Source organism: Artemia sp. Qi Xiang Cuo, chromosome 12 (genome assembly GCF_049724085.1).
Source record: "Artemia sp. Qi Xiang Cuo chromosome 12, ASM4972408v1, whole genome shotgun sequence".
Classification (NCBI taxonomy): domain Eukaryota; kingdom Metazoa; phylum Arthropoda; class Branchiopoda; order Anostraca; family Artemiidae; genus Artemia; species Artemia sp. Qi Xiang Cuo.
Window position 1 is genome coordinate 20,894,378 of NC_142805.1, and position 23,966 is coordinate 20,918,343.

The 23,966-nt window shown below is 36.7% G+C and overlaps 1 protein-coding gene across 3 annotated transcripts in view; it reads left to right on the forward strand.

Annotated features, from left to right (window-relative positions):
• LOC148945887 (uncharacterized) overlaps positions 1-23,966 on the forward strand; it is an 85,952-nt gene that overhangs the window by 23,631 nt on the left and 38,355 nt on the right. For 2 of the 3 annotated variants that reach the window (XM_089097855.1, XM_089097857.1), the window contains 3 exons: positions 15,869-16,024; positions 19,440-19,651; positions 23,671-23,868. In XM_089097855.1, coding sequence (XP_088953981.1) covers positions 15,869-16,024; positions 19,440-19,651; positions 23,671-23,868 — 566 coding nt within the window. The remainder of the gene's footprint in view (positions 1-15,868; positions 16,025-19,439; positions 19,652-23,670; positions 23,869-23,966) is intronic. The other variant, XM_089097856.1, reaches the window with a different exon arrangement.

Here is a 23,966-nt window from a genome sequence, read left to right on the forward strand (position 1 = left end):
ATTACTCATTAACACAAGCCATTTCAATTAATAGTCCCGTTTTTTAGCACTAAGATCTTACATCTTTTTGCAAAGATTATCGTTTTTTAACTCATCTTTGTTCTAAGATCTTACAGGTCACTGATGTTAGCAAAAAGTGTGAAGACCGCCACTGTTCTGCCATATAGAACAATGATGAAAGACGTTTGCACAAAATCGACCAAAGATGTAAGATCTTTGTACAAAGATTTCACTTTTAAGCGTTTTCTGACAAAAGATGTAAGATCTTAGCACATTGATGAGTGAAAAAACAGGCCTATTGGGTGCAGTCTAATACTTAAGTGATGGGTAACGTATAAAAGTGGAAACTGGTGCCAGTATGGACCAAAAAACTATTAACGCCGTCTAGCGTTTGGCGACACTTGGCATTTTTTTATTGTAATAAGTTAATTCAATTGGTGCAATTGGTAAAATTAGGGTTGAAACTAGAGTCTTATCTCAGTTCCTTACAGGAATATTATTATAGAGCTTAAAGGATGCTAGGTGTGGTGGATTATGCTGGCAATCCCAATTTCTGGCTCTGGGGTAAATTATGTGATTTTCCTTGAATCTATTACATCTCAATTCTCTTTTACTTGTTCCTTTGGGGATAAGTTTTATGTTTATGTTTGATGTTTATGTAGGTAACTTACCAGAGAAGTGTTTTGTTTTGTTTTTTTATGTAATATGTAGTTATGTCTTTTGGGAGGGGAGAAGGGGTATCCAGTATGTAGTTCTGCATAGATAATATTGCGTATTTATTGCAGATATTACGTATTATTTAACCCAAGTTTTAACTAAAAAATAAGTGCGCTGAATTAGAAAGTATAATAGATCGTTTTTCTGTCAGTCATAAGGGATTTTTTTTTTTTTTTTTTTTAATTTGACAGATCTAGACTTGTTCAAAAGAAAGGTTTTATTTTTTTATATAAAATTGAGCCTTCAGGTTATTAGTATTTTAACCTGAAAAGGCTGGTTATGTGTCTAGAAAATGTCAAATTAACTTAATTCTTCAATTTGCACTCTCCAAATACTCTCCATAGCTTAAAAAGCTATGGTAAAAGACGCTGAGGAATAAAACTCAACTTTCTGGGCTAAGGCCAACTTCACGTCAACTTTAAAATTTTCACGCCATCTTCAAAAATATAATCATATTTTTCTTTTATTTCGAGGTCTCGGAATTTTTCTTCCGCTCAGATGGCTATGCGTCATTTTTTTTTTTAGATTTTTATGTTCGAAATTATATCAAATTAAAACTTTTGCGGAGAAACTGAAGATCCTATAAAAGTCGTTTGTTTTTTCTGGGGGGGGGAGGGGAAGAACTATCGAATAAGCGGGGTTCGTTTTTGGGGGCAGCAAAACTAAAGTAAGCGGAAAAAAAGAAATTTTACGCTGAGTAAAAAAAGAAATTTTACGCTGAGTAAAAAAGTTAATTATTTTTTTAACCTACTCTAATAGTTCCCGCATATTTATTTTTCGAAATCATTTTTTATGTGGAATTCAAAAAAGTCGACGACGTGCCTATTGCACTAAAAACTATGGACCCTAGAAAAAATGTCTTTTTCTTTGGGGGGGTTGGGCTCCGAATTGTCAAATTACCTTAGTTATTGGGCTTAGATTCAGCAAAATCAAGCTCAAGAACTAAAATACACGGTTTATGTATAATTTATAGGCTGATTTCAAAATTTTAATCACAATTTCTGTTATTTAAACATTTTATTCATAATTATTTTGAGTTTTTTTAGGATGCAGGTTAGTAGGGAATCAGGTACCAGCGCAGACGGGACCGTGTGCTGCCATCTATAAACGAGTCTAAAGCTGACAGGACATAATTTATTCATGGATTATTGATCCACGAACGGGTCAATGACACTTTTTTCAAGGTCAATTTGTTTGTTGTTTCTAAGTGTATTGACTCCGGGGCAAAGTATGCACATGCGCACTGAATTCTAACGGGGCAATGTATTGATCCACAAGAGGGGAAGTAGTTTTCTGAGAAATTGATTTGCATAATCTGACAGAGAATAATCGATTCTAACGGGACAGGATCACGTGTTTCTTTCTAACCCAATCAGGAAGTTGGAAATATTAACGGGACAGGATTGCAGTGAATATAAGGAAAGGATTTTTGCTATAGTTGGTATTAGTGTGTGAATAGAATTCAAGGAGTGAGAACAGTTTGACTGTTCGAAATTTATCGAACGAGGATCTGTTTCGTTTTAGCTGTGAAAGAGTTGACATCGGAAACCAAAAAAAATGTTCTACACATGTCCACTATGCATGTACACTCTTGGCAGTTGGTCATCGAGTGAGAATTGTACAATTATTGATGACTATAATGAAAAGTGCAAATTATGTAATCCTTGTAAATTACATCAACGATATGCAGTACAAATTAAAGGATGTAATTCATGTCTTGAAGAGATTTGTGACTCTCACCCTAGAGGACATCTATGCTCCAGTTGTCACTATGACAAATTTGATCAGTGGGAGAATACTTACCCCGGTGTGATTGGAAAGAATCCCAAACGTGATTTTAGTTTATTTCTACGAGATTGGGTATCGTCGTGGTTTTAAAAGATTCTGGGAGGATGAATCTGGTCTATGATTCAACTGATGAGGTAACAAGACAATTTGGCTTCCACGTCACCGATGTGACAACAATGTCTATTATGACAATAAATCTAGTTATTTTTATTTGATTAAAACCACATGTAATTCACCTGTTGAAAACACTGTATGTGATATTGCTTCAAAATGACAGATTGAAACACGTGAATTTCATAATATGAATGCAAATAGTATCATTGACTATACAAAGAGATATGACAAGAGTGAAGTTACATTATACTGTAGAAAATGTGACCCTGACTTTGCAGCCAATCAAGATCAATATACAGTGAATCCAAATGATTTACCAGCATTAGTGGTTCACGACAGTTGCCTTTACACCGAAGAAGAAGAAATCTAAAGTGAAGAATAAAGACATTGTTGTATATACATTTTTATACATTTTTATATACATTTATTAATAAATAAATTCACATACATTTTTAAGCACTTTACTCGTAGGGCACTAAAATCAATATTATACAGGTCTGATAGGATGTTTTCCACTAGAAAGTCGTTCAGACGTGGATTGTTTACATAAATGTTGAGAAACTGCTTGTAAGTATAGCCGCGACATCTGAACACAAAATATATTAGTGCATGGAAAACACAACTTTTATTCGTCAGATCCTGCACTCTCTTCCGATTTTGAATAATAGTTTTCCCACTGCTCTCAATCTAGTTGCTGATGTTTGGAGTATAGAATGTATCAGAGTAGACCAAGAGGATCAAAAAATTCTATATTCTTCATAGTTTGAAAGATGCAGAGCCAGTGACCTGTATTCACAGTCGACGGACTGCTGTCAAAAATAATTGGGGTATTTTTTACACATTGAATTTTTTAAAGATAGTCTAAGGGTAGACAGCATGACTTATATTTGGAAACGCAAAAATCCATACAAAGTATACTGATTATTAAACTAACGTTTGTGGCATCAGGTTTAATAGAACACAGCCTCCAGGATTGATTTCTCAATAGTTATCATAGTTATTTACCAAGATTATTGCGATACTCTCACGTAACGGGTTAGCAAATGTACGTTCTCAAACCACACTCCCCGTACGTGCTATACACATATCCTGGGTGCCAGTCCATATCTATTTCATATCCATATGTATTTTTGAGAATCATACTTTCCATCGTCGAATTTGATGGTGGGGGAGAGTTTCGTCCAAAGATCACTTGTTCTATTCAAGTCATTGTAGAGAGGATCAGAAACATTGGACATGAAAGTCACATGAAAATCATTGGACATTGTTAATGTATTCAACTCTAGCCCAAGATTCAAAATCAGAGTTGTATCCTAGCCAGCGAACAAGCAACTGTCTCTTGCCCCTGTGAGTACGACTCTTTAATATCTTTTCAATTTGATAAATTTCAATAGTGTTTCTAACTTTTTGTAGTTCATATTTATAAAAACCGCCTAGAATATCATCATCTTTGATGTCTCGCAGTCGATACATCGTGGGTGTAGTGTCTAGGATTTTGGACCGTTTAAAAAGTTCAGTGCTCCATAAATAATTCCCCTTTTCAAAAATATTGGTGGTTCAATTAATTCGAACAGTATCACCAACATTGAATTTCTTCTTCACATTTTTTTTTCACTGGAATATTGCTTTAGAAAAGCATCAAAAGTATTTTCACTGCAATGAACGTCCCGAGGGCTTGAGTTGGACAGAGATCGATGTGATCGTTGGTTGTATATTTGCATGATTTTTATCTAAATCATAATAAAAGCAGCAGTATTTTTCAGCGTGCAATATCTTGAAATTAATAGACAAATCGTTCTGATCAATCGTTCAGCCAATGCAGCCTTTATCGGGCTGTGACTATGATAAAGTATTGTATTATATTTCAATAGAATCTTTTTCACATGGGGATTAACAAATTCACTACTGAGATCCGATTGAATTTTTCTTTTGCAATCTTATTCAAGAATACTTTCTAAAGCATGAAAAACTTCAACATCTCTGCTCTGATCGCAATGGTGTGGAATAGGAATAGCGACTAAAGACAGTGATTTCCTCTAGAATGTAATTGTAGGTTGTATTGTGATGGCGTTGAATCGTATATAAAGTTAAAAGATCGGTTGGTATTATAGGCAGAAGGAAAAGGGCCTTATTTTGTCGATATTGTTTACAACGAAGCCTGTGATTCCGATGCAGTTTTTAACTCGGTTCATTTTCTAGATACTCTTTGCTTTTTTAATGTGCTGCCATCTATGTTAGAGGCAACTTTAGAAAGTTTTTGGGGGAACTTAGACTTTCCGCTTCACCAATATTTTCATAAACATGTTTCAGAACTTCATCCATTTTGAATGCAAACACGTAGTGTAATGTCCACTCCCCTTTTGCACACTGGAGGGTGAATCAATCCGTTTTCGCTTTTGACTAGCCGTCATCATTGGTGTTATAAAATCATTGCTGCTGCTGCTGGTAATATTTTCTAAGATTTAATCTTCTTCTTTTTTAAATGGTGGTTTTGGTGTTGTTGGAGGACTATATTATCTTATTTTCTTTAGAATTTACTTATTGCCAATAAGACTTTTGGGGAAGCTTGATGCATTTAGAAAGGTGTATATATTATTGTCAAATTATAAAAGTCCTTTACGATTCATCACCATATCACAAATTAAATCAACTAGATTATAACTTTTTCCGTGAATTATATTCGTTTCCCTGTGCTATCGACTTGAACTTGATGATCACCACCAGTTTCCAACATGAGATATGTTAATACTCTTTTACTCTGTTCGCGATAGGTCACTGGCAATAGGTTTCCAATTGTTGTCACTATGGAATTCAATTCCTTCTCCTTTGATTGCACTGCTGAATCTTGAGGAGATGTTTCCTGTTTGGAGGGATCTGTGACGATGGCGGTGGATCGCTCACGATAAGGTCTATGTTTGTCCACACGTCGCAATGCATCTTGAAGTAAAACTATCTTTTTATCATCGGCAATATTTTCATCATCAATGAATTTGCTTAGATTATCTTCAAAGTGTTCCACTGGCGAGAGGACAAGTTCAAATGGCGTCAATTTATAGGGTTTAGCCATCTAGAGAAAACTGTTTACAAGTTCTGCGATTATTGGCAGTAAAAGTATAAAAAAGCTATCGCCCTCTTGAAGGAGACGTTTTCTTTTAAAGTTTTCCCCTTGTTTTTGCAAGCCAAGGCACGTACAGTGGAACGATGTTGCTTTGTCTGTTGTCTAACACTTCTGGCAAGTGTACATTGCCCTCAGTTAAATTTAAACGAAGTTCAGATATTAGATTAATGAAATCATTGTCAACACCATGTTTTAGTATAGCCTTCCTGAGTGGAGGTTTTGAAGTGCCTAAAACGGAAAATAAATGTCGTTGTTCGTGTAGTTTCTTCAGTGTCATGATGGCAACTAATAGCCTTTTCTACTGTTCACTGGAGAATATACAGTAATTTCTTTGTCGAAAATATCTGTGACTACACGTAGATCCTTGGGTGTGCTCTGATTAAGATCTAGCAAAATGTACCCGTGTTGCTTATTTTGTTGCCTGAGTGTACGCTGACAGCAGAAATTTGGGGGCGCCGGAATATATTTTCCTATTGGGCCCTATTAGCGAACTCGAATCACGAGCAACTCGGTAGATAATATAGATGGTGCAATTCAAAGCAAGGGTTCGCGTGCATTTGCTTTGATCAAATAAGTCGTGTAGAATAAGGATTATGGAAATGTTTTCATTTTGAGAGCGAACGGTAAACAGCTGTAGCATTTCCTGTGAGAACTGTTCAATTGATTCAGCCAAATCATCAATAATCAGCCATGAGTTTGGTTCAATAATATTGAAAACATCAAGTCCCTGTATGAATTGTATTGGCATGGATGTGGCAATTGCATTTATTTGATCGTAGGACTCTTGTCAAATGCTATAGTAATAGTAAATTTTCTTTGGTTTATCCTGAAATATTTTATTACAATTTTTAATTATTTTAGCTAAAAGTGTCATTTTCCCCTACATTGACGGGCCACATGGAAACGATCTCAATAGTGTTTTAAATTGATACATACTGCTGTTGACAACAGTCAGACTACAACTAACTGTAAACCATGCATGTTCAATGAATAAGTAATAATAATTTTCCCATAGATCTATCTACCTTAACAAGAAAAACAAAAACAATATTTCATTCATTTATTAACATAAAAACACTTTTCTGTTCAACAAGAACAGCATTTATTAACAAAAACACTTTTTTTTGTACAACAAGAACAACAACTCTATTTGTACAGCAACATTTTTTTTCACTTATTGAACAAAAACACTTGTTCAACAAGAACAACAACAATATTTATTAACACGAACAACAGCAACAATATTTATTATCAAAAGCATTTTTTTTTGTACACCAACAGTAATAGTACACACATTTTTGTACAACAGCACTATTTGTACAACAACAACATTTTTCACTTAAAAAAACAACATGAACAAGAACAATAGCACAGTTGCACACTATGAACTTAAAAGGATACCCCCCACCCCCTCCAGGCGGAAGGCCGGCCGCGGGCGGGACCCCCACCCCTCGGGAGCCGCGGGCCGAAGGCCGGCCGCGGGAATTTCGTATACAATAGTCGCCGTCGCTTCTGTAGCAGGTTAGGTTAGAGTATTTAAGTTAAATTTATCAGGTTGGGTTAAGTTGGAGCACATAAGTTAATTTATCAGGTTAGGTTAGGTTGGAGCATTTAAGTTAATTTATCAGGTTATGTTACGTTTGAGCATTTAGATTAATTTATCAGGTTAGGTTTGGTTTAGGTTTGGTTAATTTAATTTATCCAGACCATGTTGGTTGCGATAGTCTACACATTCAACCCGATGCCGGAGGCCGGCCACGGGCGGGACCCCCCACCCCCTGGGAGCCGTGGGCCTAAGGCTGGCCACGGGCGGGACTCCCCACGCCCCCCGGGAGCCGCGGGCCGAAGGCCGGGCCTGGGAATTTTGTATACAATTATCGCCGTCGCTGCTGTAGCAGGTTTGGTTAGGTTGGAGCATTTAAGTTAATTTATCAGGTTGGGTTAGGTTGGAGCATTTAAGTTAATTTATCAGGTTAGGTTAGGTTGGAGAATTTAAGTTAATTTATCAGGTTAGGTTAGGTTTGAGTATTTAGATTAATTTATCCGGTTAGGCTTGGGATAGGTTAGTTTAATTTATCCAGACCGAGTTGGTTGCGATAGTCTACACATTCAACCCGGTCTGAAATTCGATAGTGGCCGTGGGTGAGTACACTTACACCATTCTCGAGCACAAAGACTTTGTCGGATATACACGACATGGCATTCTTTTCAACTCTAACAGTATAATTTTTATACTGCAGAGAGCGAATTGCAAGCACCGTTGCTCTCGGCACTAGGCTACTCTCTACACAGTTTCTGTAGACACTCATGTTGAAATTGTTTTTTACAAAATGTGCAGGCACCCCTTTACACGCCTGTTTTACATCTTTGTTGTGAGTTTCTACGCAATAAACTTTAGTACCGGGGAACATCCCATTGGATATTAAATCGCTCCCCGTCTCTGATTTTAACATGAGTAGCTGATTGGGGGACTGACGTTTCACCAACTCGGGGTAGAGGGATGCATTCCAGTTAGTGAAATCCATCCGCGAGCTGATGTGTTTCCCATTTTCTAAATCTCCCAATAAATCCCCGGTTTTTACTGTTAACAGCAGAGAATCTGTATCCCCATAATAAACTTGAACCTCCCCCTCCCTTGGCCATTGTACCTTGCACACAGTGTAAAAAAAGGACAACATGAGCTTTTTGGAAATTTCAAGTTCTGAACTACCTCCCGCTGTATTCTTGTTCAGCACCACATTTCTCTTTTTCCTGTGTAGAAGAACCAGGCTTGCCTCTATGCTTGTGAACGATGTAAAATTGGGGTCTGCCATAAGTCGTGCACATTCTTGGGGGGCAGTCACGACGTCACAACGAGATCTGTCCCGTACGCTTTCACACATTTTGCCAAACGCTGAATTTAAAATTGGCTTGTATATTTCCTTTTCTACTTTACTTTTTGCCCGAGAGCGTTTATCGACAAAGGTATCGGTATATGATCTTGAAACCATTGTTCACCATCCAGCACAAAAGCACATGGTGAACAACGATATTATGTTTAGGGTCTAAATGTGCAATCAGTTTCTGCTTAGAGGGGGTCCAGTGCATCCCCATATCATCAACCAATGATCGATTGTATGGGCTCAGGGAGTCCTTTGTCACTGGTTGATTGATACAAAGGAAAACAAAATCTTTGGCAGAATCATGAAGCGCCAATGGAATGTGCCCGTCAATTTCAAAGAACCATCCTTGTGGCCCATTGTCCTCGATGGTGTGAATGTTGGGCATCTCACAAGGATTCTCAAGCCATTTATAGTTTCCAAACGGAAAAGAGTAGTGAGACATTGCCGAGGGGTATAACGAGTTCATGTCAAGGAAAACTCCATTTGACTTTACACCAGGGTCTTGTCTGCTTGGATCTGTTGCTAGAACGTAATCTCCATGAAAAATATACCCACCCCTCAATCATAGTTATAAAAAAAGGTGTTGATTCACATCTGTGATCAACCCTATTTCTTCCCTACAAATTTTAAAATCAAGTCCATCACCAAATTCGGTATGGAGAAATAGTAACCTATATCTAGTCCAAACTCTGAATAAATTTGGTCTGTGTTTTTACAGACAATATCTAACAGAGTTAAAACGTCACTGGCCAAGTAGAGTCTACAATAATCCCATCCATTTTTTCAATTACCCTTAGCCCAGACCCTCTTGGCAAATTCGTATTCCTCGGCAGTGCATTCACTGTTGGTGAGTGAATTATTGTAAGCTTCAATTGGAGGTAGTTTCTCCTCGCTTAACTGAGAGCCAGAACAGTAATAGTCGTATGCATATACACCTTCACAGGTCAGTAGGTCATACATTTCACTGTCTGGAAAGTACTGTTTAAGCAGAGGAAAACTATCAAAATTGTCGCTTTTCTGCACTTGAATCAATTGACTCAATGCCTTGGGGAAAAAACTAAAAGAATCTAGAAACCTGATTTTTTTCCAACACGTATGCCCGTTATTCACTACCTGCCATTTCAACTCGAGAAGCACCAACTTCTCGGCTGATTTGGGGATAATATTATAGGTAAATGAATCGTTTACCCATGGACTATCTACCCTCCCCTTCCCTCCCTGTGCATACGTGCCAAAGCCGGTAAAATAAATTTTAAATCATAATTTGCGTTGTGAATGAAAACCGGTGTAAAAAACTGCCGGCTTACATTCACATTGCATGATTGATGTGCAACCCCTTTAAAATTACTACCCTTTGATGATGTTTCCTGCCACAAATGATTATGATCTCTGACTTTCCCCTTCTCCCCTCTTTTCCCCCTATTCCCTTTCCCCTTAGTCCCCTCTTCAAACTCCCCCTTACAAACCCAGCATATTTTTTTATTTTTTATCACGAGATGATCCTCTGCAGACAAAAACATTGGGTAATGGGTATTTCTAAAGCGAGAAATAGCTCCATTTGCAGTGCCAATTAATTTGGTCAGTGCCTTGATCTTGCACTCGTCCTCATCCAACGTCTCAACTATTTCTAACAACTGCATAGTGTTAGAACTGTCTCTTTGTTTGTGGGCGTAAGAGACTGCAATGGCTCGATGTTCTTTGATTCGATTCGGAAATCGAGGATCGTTCATATCCACTGGCTTTGCTTCACAATCCAAAGAGATTTATTGCTTTGGAGGAGGGTATTTTGGAAGTTTTTTAAAACGTAAAATGGCCCTATCACCTGAAACCGTTTCCACTGACTGATAGCCATGCCGTCTACAATATTTCATATGATTCTGTAACTTTAAATCACTACGAAATTCAGACAGGTATGTTGGGCATTGGAAACGTACCCTTCGATCCCTACCCCATCCCAGAACTCTACTGATGTCTATAACAGGATTTAAATGGCCAATTGTGTCGGCTTCGAAAGATGATGTGTACAACAACCAAACCCAGTGCTTTACCGATTCAATTGAGGGGTCCCTTACTGGGAACAAGACTTCCTTTTTATTACAGCGAACACCATCTTCCAATTCAGTTTCATACTGAATCACAGTAGCACCGATGTTAAAATCGGCGTTGGCCCGTTCGAAAATATCAATGTACCTTAGCGTTACTGGGTATTTTCCCTCTAAATAAGTGAAATCTACAGTGGGAAAATCGGACCCCACCTTCCGATTTACAGCCTAGTATTCTAAATTTGTCTTTGTAGCGTCACGTGCTAGAGGCTCGAAAGCTGACATGAGGAAAGAATACATGAAACATTTTTGACCTGTTTCAAAACAGATTCGCTGAACGCCTTTGCAACCCTCTAAATCTGGATTATATTTTAAAACTGTACCCTCATCCCTATACCCCCCTCTTAAAATAAAATCTTTTTTAAGTTTAAAAATATTTACGCTTAAATTTTCAACAAAAAGAACCACAGATCTACTCCCATTCTTACTATAATTTTCGAGATGCGTAATAATGTGGCCTACCCAATCCATAAAAACTATTTCGTAGTTTTCTAAATGCGGGTAGACCACTAGCATATCGGTATATACATAATGGTCATGAAATTCACTTTTGCCCTCATTTAAATAAAACACCTTTAAAACAATTTAAAACTTTGTAGCATCCCTACCCCCCCCCCCCCCACAACTGAATTTGGTTTTCTAAGAGTGCACAAATTTTATCTACACATATACGGACAATTTCTATAGGGTCAAATATAAAATTTCCCCCCCCATAAGCGAATTAAATGGATCCCCAAAAGTCACAGTGTAGACACTTGTATTTAATATCGAATATGACAGCTGGAAGTCGGGATGTCTCGTAAATTGGTTATTGTCACCGTCCTCCCCCTCTTGTATATTATCCCCCCATCCCCCGCTTTGTTCAACAATAGGATTGTGAGATTTTATTTTATTTGTTTGAACTATGTTCGTGTAATTAGTGGGGGTAGAGTTCCCCGTTAATTCCCGTGTAAAATCCTCTAAAAGTTGCATAGTATTTGGACTGAGCAAAGGCAAGTCCCCCTGCTCAACTGTGCTACTATCTACATTAATCATCAGTATTAAACTGATGATTAATGTAGGTCAATTAATCTGAGGGAAGGATATCACAGTGTTTATTATTATCAAGGCATTTTTTGCCGAAATCCAGACTCAGCTTCTGCCTCCTTCGCTCCAGCGAAACCAAGTCAACTTTAACTAATAGTTCAGAATACGGAATTTCAGGTCCACGGGAAATTATAACAAGAGCACGTTTCTGGATTCTTTCGATGCAGTTAGATTGTTCCAGAGTTAAGCCGAAATGCCACACAGGGGCAGCATACTCCAAAAGCGGTCTAATAAAAGTACAGTAAATTCTTAAAGATGGGTTGGTGGAACGCGAAATTTTGTCATTAATTTTAACATTTGTAAGCTAGTGTTACCTCTCTTCACCAACTCTGTAGTGAGCGCTTCCCACTTTAGATCAGAAGTAATGGTTATTCCTAGTAATTTAGTTTTATTTACAATTTGTTGTTCAGGGGCAGGGAGATCAAAAGTAGAGTTAAAATTCTTAAAAAAATAAAATGGTAAAATGTTACTCTTTTTTCATTCACGGTCTTCAGTGAAGACGCCGACTCCTGTCTCACTTTTTCGTTGATTGCCGCAGCTCTGCTGGAGTCACCTTTATCACATATTTCTACTATGCTTAAGTCATCGACGTACTTCCATCTACTTTCCATATCACTGGCAATGTTTTTGATCATGACTAGGAACAAAATTGGGCCTAAAATAGTCCCTTGAGGAACTCCACAAAAAACCGGCTGAGGATGTGAAAAAACTTTTATATACTTTACTCTTTGAAATCGGTTAGATACAAAAAACTTCGAATAACAGAAACTAAATTAGGATTGACAGAAAATTCCACAAGTAGCTTTTGAATTAACATATCATGCTGTATTAAATCAAAACCTTTTTTAAAATTGATTGTTATAAGGTTGAGCCATCTACCTGGTTCATCCACATGTTTGAAAATAAAATCAAACAGACGAATCAGGTAATGTGTCGTGGACGTCTTTGACATATTGCCAAATTGCTTTGGATCAATTAGTGGTTTAATTTGAATTTTTAACCATTTTGCTAAAATTAGTAAATTTTGCTAAAAGTGGGTGTTAAAGTTATCGGTCTTACTCCATCAAAATCCAGCTCAAGTCCTTTTTTCGGAATAGGAGTAATGTACCCAGTTTTCCAAATGGACGGGTATTCATGATTAGTTGAAATCAAGTTAAAAATATTAGTCAAAGGGCGAGCAATCTTATCAGGGAAAGCTTTAAGTAATTCCACAGGAACATCAATTGGGTTTATACTTGTTCGTTTCAGCTTCTTTATTTTAATAAGAACTTCCTTTCACTTATTTTCACCAGCACGTCTGTCGTTGTTGTTTGCAGGATATATCCCATTTGTCCAGAAAAAAAAGGGAGTGACTGTACAATTTTTGCTAAATGTTTATTTAACTGTTCAGCTGTGTCTTTATCACTTTGATCCAGACCAAAATCTAGACTATTAGCACCTTTGCCAGAATTTTTTTTTATTTCCTTGTACCATGTTGAAGTTTTGCTTTGGAGAAGGTGTTCAACTTTTGAATTATAATATGAAGCGGCAGCCTCTCTTGTCATTTTTCGAATCTTATTACGTAGTTTATTTGCTTCTTTTTCTCTTTTGTTTTTTCGTAGTTCAGTTTTTTGTCGAATTAATAACTTTATTTCGTAAGTTATGTACGGCCTATCAGAGTTGCAGCGTTTGGCGGTTTTCTCGGGAAAACATTCTTCATACTTGGTTCGGATTTTGTTTTGAAGAATCGATGCTTTTTCATCTGGAGAATCCGAGGAGTATACTTCTTCCAAGTTCTCTTCTGAAATCCACGAACCGAACTTAAATAGACCATTATCATTTAGAGGTCTATATGAAAAAGTTTCAATATCGTATTTAATTTTATACGAAGGAAGGGGGCTCCAATGCAACATAAAATGGTAGCTTCCGCCAAGATGTGGGAGCTCTTGGGGGTTCTGGTAATATTCAGAAAGGTTTGGACATATAACATCAAGTGAAGTTCCTCCTTTTGTCGTGGGAAACGAAACTACTTGTTTTAGTTTGTTATTTTTAAGGAAAAATAAATCTAATTTAAAGCATTTTTATCACCAGTTAAACAAATGCCAACGTTAGGGTATTTTGTTGTCACGTAATCTAAGCTTAAAGAAAGCTTATTTATAAAATCTTTTTTCTGAGAAGCTTGTTGAATCGGTGAAGAGTAAAAAACGCAAACAGCTATATTAGCAACACTTGGGAGTCGTTTGGGCCGAACGAGGACCCAAAAAATCTCATCATACAAATTCAAGTGTGGTACATTATTTTTTGAGGTGCAAGCTCATCCCGAACCATCAAAATTACACCACCACCTTTTTTCTCAAAGGAGTGGTCATCGGGTCGTAGCTTAATAAACTCAGTAAACTTCTTAATTTTGAGATGATCATTACTTTGCCGGTGCACTTCCGTGACAGCAATTATTGAGGGTTTTAACACATCAGCGTAACCTTCCAGCTCGGCTATCTTATCTTGATTTAGACTTTCAGCATTTAGAGTAAGCAATGATGGAAATTGATAGCGGTCATTATTTACATCTTTTTCTACAGATCTTGTTTTATTACGCTTAGTTTCATATTTAAGATTCGGACATGAACTAGGAGTATCAGCAAGGGGGCCATTTACAACCAGTGACGACTCTTATGTTGACTGAAAAACTGAAAATCGGTTTTTAACCGGAACGCTGAAAGCTGACACTGGGTACGGTTCGGCTAATTTAAAAGGAGAGGAGGGGGGAAACTGGGAAAAATAATGCATAGCTGGTGAAAGGGGTGGAGTAAAGGGAGGAGGAGGACACCAGGCGTGTTTGGAAATGGAAGGCCGATGCGACTGGCGGTAGAATGGTTTTGGGATGGAGGGAGGAGGGGTGGGGGTCGCGGTTGCTTTATGCGTCACCCTAAAAAAAGGTTGGAACGTAAGGCCACCCTCCACCATTACCGATGCTTGGGGGCGCGACTGGCGGTAGAATGGTACTGGACTAGAGGGGGAAAGGGGTGGGGATCGCGGTTGCTTTTTGCGTCGCCCTAAAAAAGGTTGAGACGTAATGTCGTAATGTCGTAAAAAAGGTTGAAAACGTAAACGTAAAATCTTAGCGGCTTAATTTCATAATGGTTGGCGGAAGTTGGCTGTCACTTAAGGTAGGATACAGAAAGCATGAATTTATCGAAAAAGATAATTATTTCTAATGAAAGAATTAAAGTCGTAAAGTGGGGGGGGGGTTACATGGTAAAAAAGAGCATATTTTACGCTTTCTAAGGACTATAAACATTGCATTCTGGGGTTTGTATGGGGGGGGGGGATTTACCTGAATTTGAATATATTGGGGGGGCTATGTAAAATGATTTTATTTGGAAATAACCTAAGAAAATTTACTAAACAGAACTCACATTATTAATCATTGTACCTACAGTTTCTTTGTCAATATTACTTGATGCTCTATCCATGGTGGTTTGAGACTATATGATAATTTAACCTCAACGCATGTCCGTAATATATAAAATCTCAAGGGCGAATTGTGATGTAAAGGGAAACCTTACGTAACTCCCTAATTGGATTAGAAAGAGACACGTGATCTTGTCCCGTTAGCGGATCAATACATTTAGAAACACTCCCTGATTGGCTTAGAAAGAGACACGTGATCTTGTCCCGTGTGCGGATCAATACATTGCCCCGTTAGAATTCAGTGCTCATGTGCAAACTTCGCCCCGGAGTCAATACACTGAGAAACAACAAACAAATTGACCTTGAAAAAGGTGTCATTGACTCGTTCGTGGATCAATAATCCATGAATAAATTATGTCCTGTCAGCGTTAGACTCGATTATAGATGGCAGCACACGGTCCCGTCTGCGCTGGTACCTGATTCCCTACTCAGGTTGGGTTGAAATTTCGAAAAATTTATGGCAGACCTATTGCACAACAACGGTAAAATCTAGAAAAGAAAAATGCATTCGCCTTGAAGAGAACGGGTGGTCTCCGGACCTATCCTAGACAGCCTAATCCCCTCCTACTTTCCCGTGTGTTTTCAGGTATGAATAACTACAATGATTTCAGGGTTATGTAACATCTTGCTTTGATATCGGAGAATTTAATGTTCTTTGGAGGCATTCTGGACCGTATTCTGCAATTCATTATGCCAAGGAACATATAACGGAGACTACATATATAGGCAGCAAGATTATAAATGCAATTCTTTATCGAATTTCACGGGTAAGTAGCCTTGGATTGTTTTCTTTGTTTTGTGATTATCTGGATTTTTCATGCTTCGAAGTAGTTTTTATGGAAAATCTATAAAGTCATGCCGAATTAAATCTTATTTAAAATAGACACAACAATAATACAACTTTTTATAGGATCTAGTCCGAGGAACCCATAACCACATTAAAACAAACTATGTAGGTTACACGAAAAAAAATAAAAAATAAATTTTTATTTTAATAAAAAGTTATACCAATTACGGAAAAACATTTCCGAAACCGAAAGTTACCAATTATTATTAAAATTTGTTGCAAAATTTTATCCAAATTGTAAATACCAACCCATAATGCTTTATGGAACCCATAACCAAATTTAGACAAGCTACACAAGTTACCTAAGAAAAATTGAAAAATATTAATGTTTAATCCAATATTGGGTTAATTCAGGATGTTTGGTTTAAAATGGTATTTTTCAAGGTTTTCTTTTAGTTTGGCATATGCTTCAAGGGATGAAGTGCAGTCAAATATCGTGTGCTGAATGGATTCCTTTGCTACTAAGCGATTCGGTGAAGATGTAAGCCCTATCTTCCATTCTTTTTCCAGAATAGAAGATAGCTCGGCATTTAACTCTCCAAAGCATTATATAATCTGTCTTCTTTGAGAACAGGGGTTGAAAGGATTTAATATGTTTGGGGAGCCTTGCTCTCAGAGTGTCTCTTAGTGTGGAGAAGTGTTTGGCACCTGGATTTGATTAACTGGGTTGCATTTGCAGTTGAAGCATCGAGTAGCTCTTTTCCTCTAATTCCTTGATGGCTAGAAATATGCTAGAAATATTCCTTAGTTTTCGATAGCAGGGAAAGACAGTTCCCGTTTCAACCTGAACTGTCTTTCCTGGCTATTGAAAACTAAGGAAGTTCGTCTGAGGATAAGCTATATTGCTGTCTAAGATCGCAGAATAAGTTTGTTGAATGATTTTTTAAGGGCAAGTTTTTGAATCTGTGTTTACAACTATGCCATTATGTACCGGATTAGCCAGTGGAATGGTTTTAAGGCTTATGGCTGCTGCTTTGGCAGTAAGAATAGATGAACCATACGCAATTTTTTCATCATGTTCAATGAAATTTGAGAGATTCCAGCTGCTACGCCCGCTCTACCACTCCTGATTGAACCATCTGTATAGATTTTGAGATCCTTTGAGAAGTTATATAATCAATCCTTGTTAAAAATTTTCGGCACTTTTGTCCCCTGCAAATGTGCCGCTGGGCAAACCATTTTGCCCAGTGTTTTGTCTTCTATTACCGTTAGGTATGTTAGGATAGTGATCTGTTATTTATATTAAATAACAGATACTGCATTTTTTGGATTTTCCGTGTGATTAGAATGTTGTTCCTAATTGCTTATTGCGAATTTTTTTTTGTAAATAAATCTGTTCTCGCAAGGTAGCGGAAAAGTGTCAGTAATAGTGGGGCCGATGGAAAGGGGCCTTAATATGTAAACACTATGCTGTATTGGGTACGTAGAATAACTTTGTTGACCGGAATGTCACCCACGAGAAATCTTAACTGGTTTCGAGTTCCTTAGTATAATTTTGTTTTCCATTGCCAAAATTTTTTTATGTGGCTTGTGGCTTTTAATGTTATATTCGCTTTGAGGCACCAGTGTCGACAAAAAAAAAAATATGAACGCCATCTACAATTTGGCGTCACTTGGCATTTTTCATTGTAATAATAAGAATAATTAGATCAATTGGTGTAATTGGTAAAATTAGGGTAGTAGTAAGTGTCTGATCTCAGTTCCTAGCAGAAAAATGATTACAGAGCTTCAAATAATGTCAAGTGTCGCCTCGCGCTAGATGGCGTTGACAGTTTCTTTTTATCGACACGAGCTAGTTCCCACTCTTATAAGTTACCCATATTCTTTGGCCTACCCAGTAAAATTGTGAAAGGATTTGTATGGAAGTTTATTTGTTTAATAAAAACTGTGTGGCTAGACGACATGCTGCCATTCTCCGAATGCACGCCCGTGCTTTCGTAAGAGAGAGCTGAATTCTCCTCAACCCCTACTCTTTACGCTAAAGTTTTATAGTGCTTTAAAAATACTTCTCATTCTACTTCAATGGATCTTGTGTTTGTTTGAGCAGCCATTCTGAAATGATTGGGACAAAAAGTTGAACTTCAGCGTAAAGAGTAGGGGGATTGTGAATAATTGTTTTTCGAATTCACGAGGGCATGCTGCTAATAATGCCAATGGAAAGTAATAAGAAATGTAATATATGTCTGTTTTTATTTATTTATTGATTTTCATCCGAAACTGTGAGTACTGAGTGCTTGTCGTAACAAGCGCTTTTATTTCACTATTTTAAAGATGAAGAATTAGCGGTTAAACAATCTACTGACTCAATCACATACAAAACATTACATTTCATAGTGTTTATAGCAACCACCTTTTGTAAGGTCAATGTTAACGTATCTCTTGTTTGTTGGGCCTACTAGGCAATATTTTTAACCTAAAAAGTCGTTGTAGGCAAAAGAATAACAAATAAGAAACATTAAGAGAACCTTGAAAGTTTGACTTTTTGTTATGTTTAAGTAGAAAAAAATATCAAGACTATACGAAAATTTGTCTAGATCCACCTGACAGACAACCTGGCATTTCAGAATGATTAATTTTTATTCTCTTTTTTCATAGAGAAATAGGGGGAAACAATGTATCAAATTTTCATATCAAATTTTTTTTTATATGAAATTTCTTTTTTCACAAAAAACAGAAGGAAAACCATGTATCAAGTATATAATAATAACAATAATTTATTTTTGCCCTCTATCGATACATTAAAAATGCACTAGAGCAGTACAAACAAAGAGAGAGAAAAAAAGAGAAAAGAAACACAAATAGTTAACGAGTACAGTACCAACATGTCTAACGAGATAAAGAGATAAACAAGTGGAAACTTAAATCAACTGGAGGAACTTAAATCAACACTAAAATATATGATCTAAATTCTAATTTTAGTCCAATCCGGCCCTTTGAGAGCATAGTCATCTACTGTTGAATGTTTTCTTTACACTAAGGGTTTCGTTAGCTTTTACTGCAACAGTTTGCGTGCGCAAGTTGAATTGAATTTGATTGTCAGCTCCTTTGACTTACAAGATTTGAGCTATCTTTGAATTCTGTTTAGGAGCGGCCCTAGGGGTGCTATTTTTGTGAATAACCTTGCAATTCTATGTTGAAACTCGGGTCTCCAAATTTTTTCCGATTTAGTAAATGTATCAAGATTGGCTCGGATTGCTTCAGAGCATTGGCGCCATTGAGCCTACTAGACAATAGGTAAACTTAGATAGTGTACTACCAGCCTGAGTGTCGAAGAAATAATTGTTTTTTAAATTACAGCTAATTTATGCTTCGGTAAATAGTCACTAATTTTATAGGAACCACATGATGGCCGCACCGTTTCATCACTTCAAGCATTATTGAACCAACTGATTTTTTACCATCCTCCTGATAATTGTGCCAGAAGAGATTACTATATGAATGCATTTCGTTTTGGAGCGAGTGAGGATCAGACGACTAAAGACCTTCTATTCGCCCTTGTTGATGGTTCTATGGGGGCAACAGGGATGTCTGAATCCCTGCACTCTGAGTAATCTTTTTCTTTTTGTCCATTTCGTTTTTTTTTGTATTTCTATACATTCGTTATAGCCAACAGTAATAATCAGAATCCTTTTTTAAAATGCTTTACAATAGCTAATCAAACAGTTCGTGGTTCCAAATTGTAAGCAAGAAGTAACTTGGCCGAATAGTAACCAAAACTCTAAAAAGCGGAATTTTGAAAATAGATACATAAAAAGTAATTGATTTATATTCTGATTCCAAATATATAAAATTCATTAAGCTTAATATTACCCATCAAAATCTACGAGTCATAGAAAATTTGTTTCATCTTCAAAAGGGGGACACCCCCAAAAACACCATGGAATCTTAATGAAAATCGCGATCAGATTCAACGCATCAGATAACTCTATTTTAGAGGTTTCAAGCTCTAAATCAAGAGGTTGGAAAATTTTGGAATTTTATACTTTTTGCCAGAAGACAGATCGCGGATGCCTGCTTGTTGTTCCGAGGGGTGATAGTATTGAATCAATGGTCCTGAAAGAGCGAGAAAGAGATCATTCAAACGAAAAGTAAAAGTTTTAGTGCTTTTTGTAAGTGACCAAAAAGATTAGAGGGCAACTATCCCCCCTTCCACGTCCCTTTTTCTCCAAGGTCACCCGATCAAAGCTCTGGGGTATGTTCTCTATGCGGAACTTTTCCGCGAGATAAGCTTCTAATTGAGGGAAAATTTCCAAAAAAGACTTTCCACGGAGGGGGATTTCCGGCATGAATTGAAAAACGATCAGAAATTAAATAAAAATAATTCTGTTTCAACCGAAAGGAGAATTTTCCAGACGGAATTGTCCGCAAAATATTTTCCGGATTGTATTTTCAGCGAGGATGGGAATTTTCTGGGTTTGGGGGGGGGATTAACGCGGGAGGATCTTTTCAGTGGGGGGATTTTCCATGGAGGGATCGACGGATTTCTGAGCACTATTTGAAAAATGATCAGAAATTAAATAAAGAAGAGTTTTTTTTTGTATATGAGAGGACATCGACCCACCTCAATATCTGGCTCCTTACGCCTAAGTCTGACTTTTTGTCCCTATTCTTTAGGAACGACTCCTGAAACACACAGACCATTCAATTAGAATAAGAAGCTTTCTTAAAATAAAAAAAAAAACTTTAGCATGAATAGTGAGGTATTGAGTAGGGGGCATCCCCCCTCGTATAAGGAATAATTTATGGTGGTTTTAAGTTTTAATGTTGCTCCTTGCTTTCAGTTAAAAAAAAATTCAACTGAAATTTTGTTCATTTAACATATAGAAAAACAAACCGAAAAACAGATACAGAACTTGTGTGTAACAAGATAAAAGGTGGCCAAAATCGAATGGCATTGACGCGTTTTTTTTTAAATAGCTGAAATAAACGGTCTTAGTTAACTTAGTTCGAGAATAACTGTCTTGTGCGATCCTTAGGATACGTTAGACTGAGAATAGTCTATTGATAATTTATAGGCCATGATCAGATAGAGTCAAGAAGCCTGTTACTCCCTTAATTTTTTTTAATAGCCTACTTAGGAGATTCGGCCTCTCTAGAGTATCGTCGAATCTTTATAATTTTGATGTTGAGGAAATTGTAAACAAGTAAATCAACTCTAGTTGATTCAAGTAATCCCCCACAGAAATTTAACCCACAAAAAAACAAAAATATTTCCCTGCCTCATAAATTTGTCTTACAAATATAGATAAAAGCTCTTAAGCCAGCACCCGCCCCCCACCCAATCAGAAATAAGGATAAAGGTAAGGTTGTTTTTTATAAAATTTTTAAAAATTTTTTAATTTAGATTAGCAGGAAAGTTATTTTCAATGAAAATAGCCCATAAATTGTAGGGAGATAGGTAGATACTTTATTATTGTCTGAACCTGAAACCCGGTATTTCACATACAACTACAAAAACTGTAAATTGACACTAAAAGAAACGAAAAATAAACACAACAAAATGCAAAAAGGAAAAAAAACTACGGATAAAATAAAAAAGGGAGAAAAAAGGACTATGAACTAAATGATAAGTTTATCACTTTAGAAATCAACTATGAACATTGATCAAATCGGAGCGTATAATTGAAAAATTGAATTACTAAATACTGAGTAAGTTAATAATCTCTAAGCAAACACAAATTGAAAGGAAAAATGATTAACAGCTCATTTAAATATTTTATTAAAAGCTAGCGAGGAAAAAATCATTTGCACATTCAAAGAGGAGGTGATGCGGATTTTCAGCACCATCACATCACTCGAGTGGAGTGTCATTTTTTCCAATTCTGTGTAGGAAATGATTTAGGTGGTTGTGTCCAGTTATAAAGTGGATTAAGTAAGGAGACGGGTTGAATTTCTTAATAGACAAAAGGTCATTCTTATTGCAAAAAAATTTCAAAGGCAAGAGAGGGAACGGTACTCTTTTGCATTATAATATATGTTCCCAAAAATTCCCAAATTCCCAAAAATTGAGCAGTTAATTCTTAAGTAAAGGTACTATGATTAGCAGAATGGCGAAATAATGGAAATACAGGGGGAGGAGAAGTTTGGCCAGACATTAGGACGAATTTTTTAAAATATCGTAACAAGGATATTTCAATAGTCCGATAGTCAATTGGGAGTACACCAGAAATTACGGCTACCACCTCACTTGAAGCAGTTTTAAAGATTTGGAAACTCAAATCAGTGAAGGTTTTTCAGCTGAAAGTAGGGCTTTCCTTATATGAATTTTCCTGATTGCACTAATCCATGTAGGAGCAGCATACAGAATAGCAGTTTTAATAACACTTTTAATATGAACTCTTGCAGATAAAGATTTATGAGAAGAAAGATAATATCGCCTTGCTTGGTTTCGCAGATAACCAAGCCAAGCTTTGTCTAGTGGGTATTGGAGGTTTGTATCCTTTTTATAAGGCTATTTTGTGACAGATTGAACGATAAGGGCTTAACTAAGAATTGACGATGATTCTTTCAAAGGATAGTTTTGAAGCAAAAGGGTGATGTGTATTAAACCTAGGCCAGAATAGGCATTAGATGGTTTTTACTGAGGGGCAAGGAGGATGTAGCAAACGCGTAAATGTATATTTAGCCTACGCTTTTTCAATATTTACGGGAAGGAGGAGATCATTAGGAAGAAGGAGTTCACAGCAAACTTAGGGCTGGCGGTTTTAGACCACACGTTGAGGCAATACTAAGGAGGCGACTGGAATATTTTTTAGTGGAATTCTTTCTGTAAGTAATATGAGGAGACCGAAGTAACTTTCTATCTAAATTAACCCCCAAGTCTTTGACGGTATCTTGAATTTTACTAATATTTCCGCCGAGACATAGCTTGATAGGAGGGGATTTATGCTTGGTGTTAAATAATATAGATTCGTATCGGAGGTGGGTTTGTTATTTGAAGCCCAATAGTTATAATGAGTTTGTTATTGAATCTAGGTAGGGGGAAATTATTGGCATCAATGATGGGTAGATATACCCCCTAGATTTAAAAAAATATATTGGGATATTTTCATAGATATAGCTTTTTTGAGTTGACACAAGTAATCAACAAGTATTTACAAATAAAATTTGTATTGCCTATATCATCAAAATAGAAAAAAAGCGATTTTTTTTCTCTCATTCTTTTTTAGTAGTATTCTTTATTGTTTCTATTTATTTATTTTTTTTCTGTGCTAACTTCTGCAGTTTTTATTTAATTCTTAGATTTTAGGCACTCATTCAGCTTTTTTGCGATGTTGTCATGACTGGTTTGAATATTAACATGTTATGTTTTTCTTGAAAGTTTGAGCATAACAGGGTTTAAATTTCTGAATTTATTTTGCTTTGAAAGGGAATGCAACCTCTTAATATTCATCAAAAATATTTAAAAGTGTCTTCTCCTTCACAATCGGAAGTTTCGCTGTTTTTTGTTGTTTTTTTTACAATTTTCTTAAATTTTTTAAGAGATTGATTCCTCCTTCTCCGATTTCATCCCATTATAAATTTGATTATATATTACGCTGCTAAGAACATATCTTTATTTCAAAGACCAGAATCAAGGGGAAAACAAACGCCAAAGAAGAAGAAGCGTATAGAAAGTCCAATACATTTAAATACAGCATCAAGTTTAGAGATTATGACAGAAGGAAGCAGAAATCAGAACATAGACCAGATAGAAAGCTACAAAGTACTCTTGGAGTTTTTAGTTGAATTCTTATGTTTAGACTTTTCGCTGTGGGCTCACAAGTAAGATCTCTCTCTATCTCTCTCTCTCTCTCTCTCTCTCTCTCTCTCTCTCTCTCTCTCTCTCTCTCTCTCTCTCTCTCTCTCTCTCTCTCTCTCTC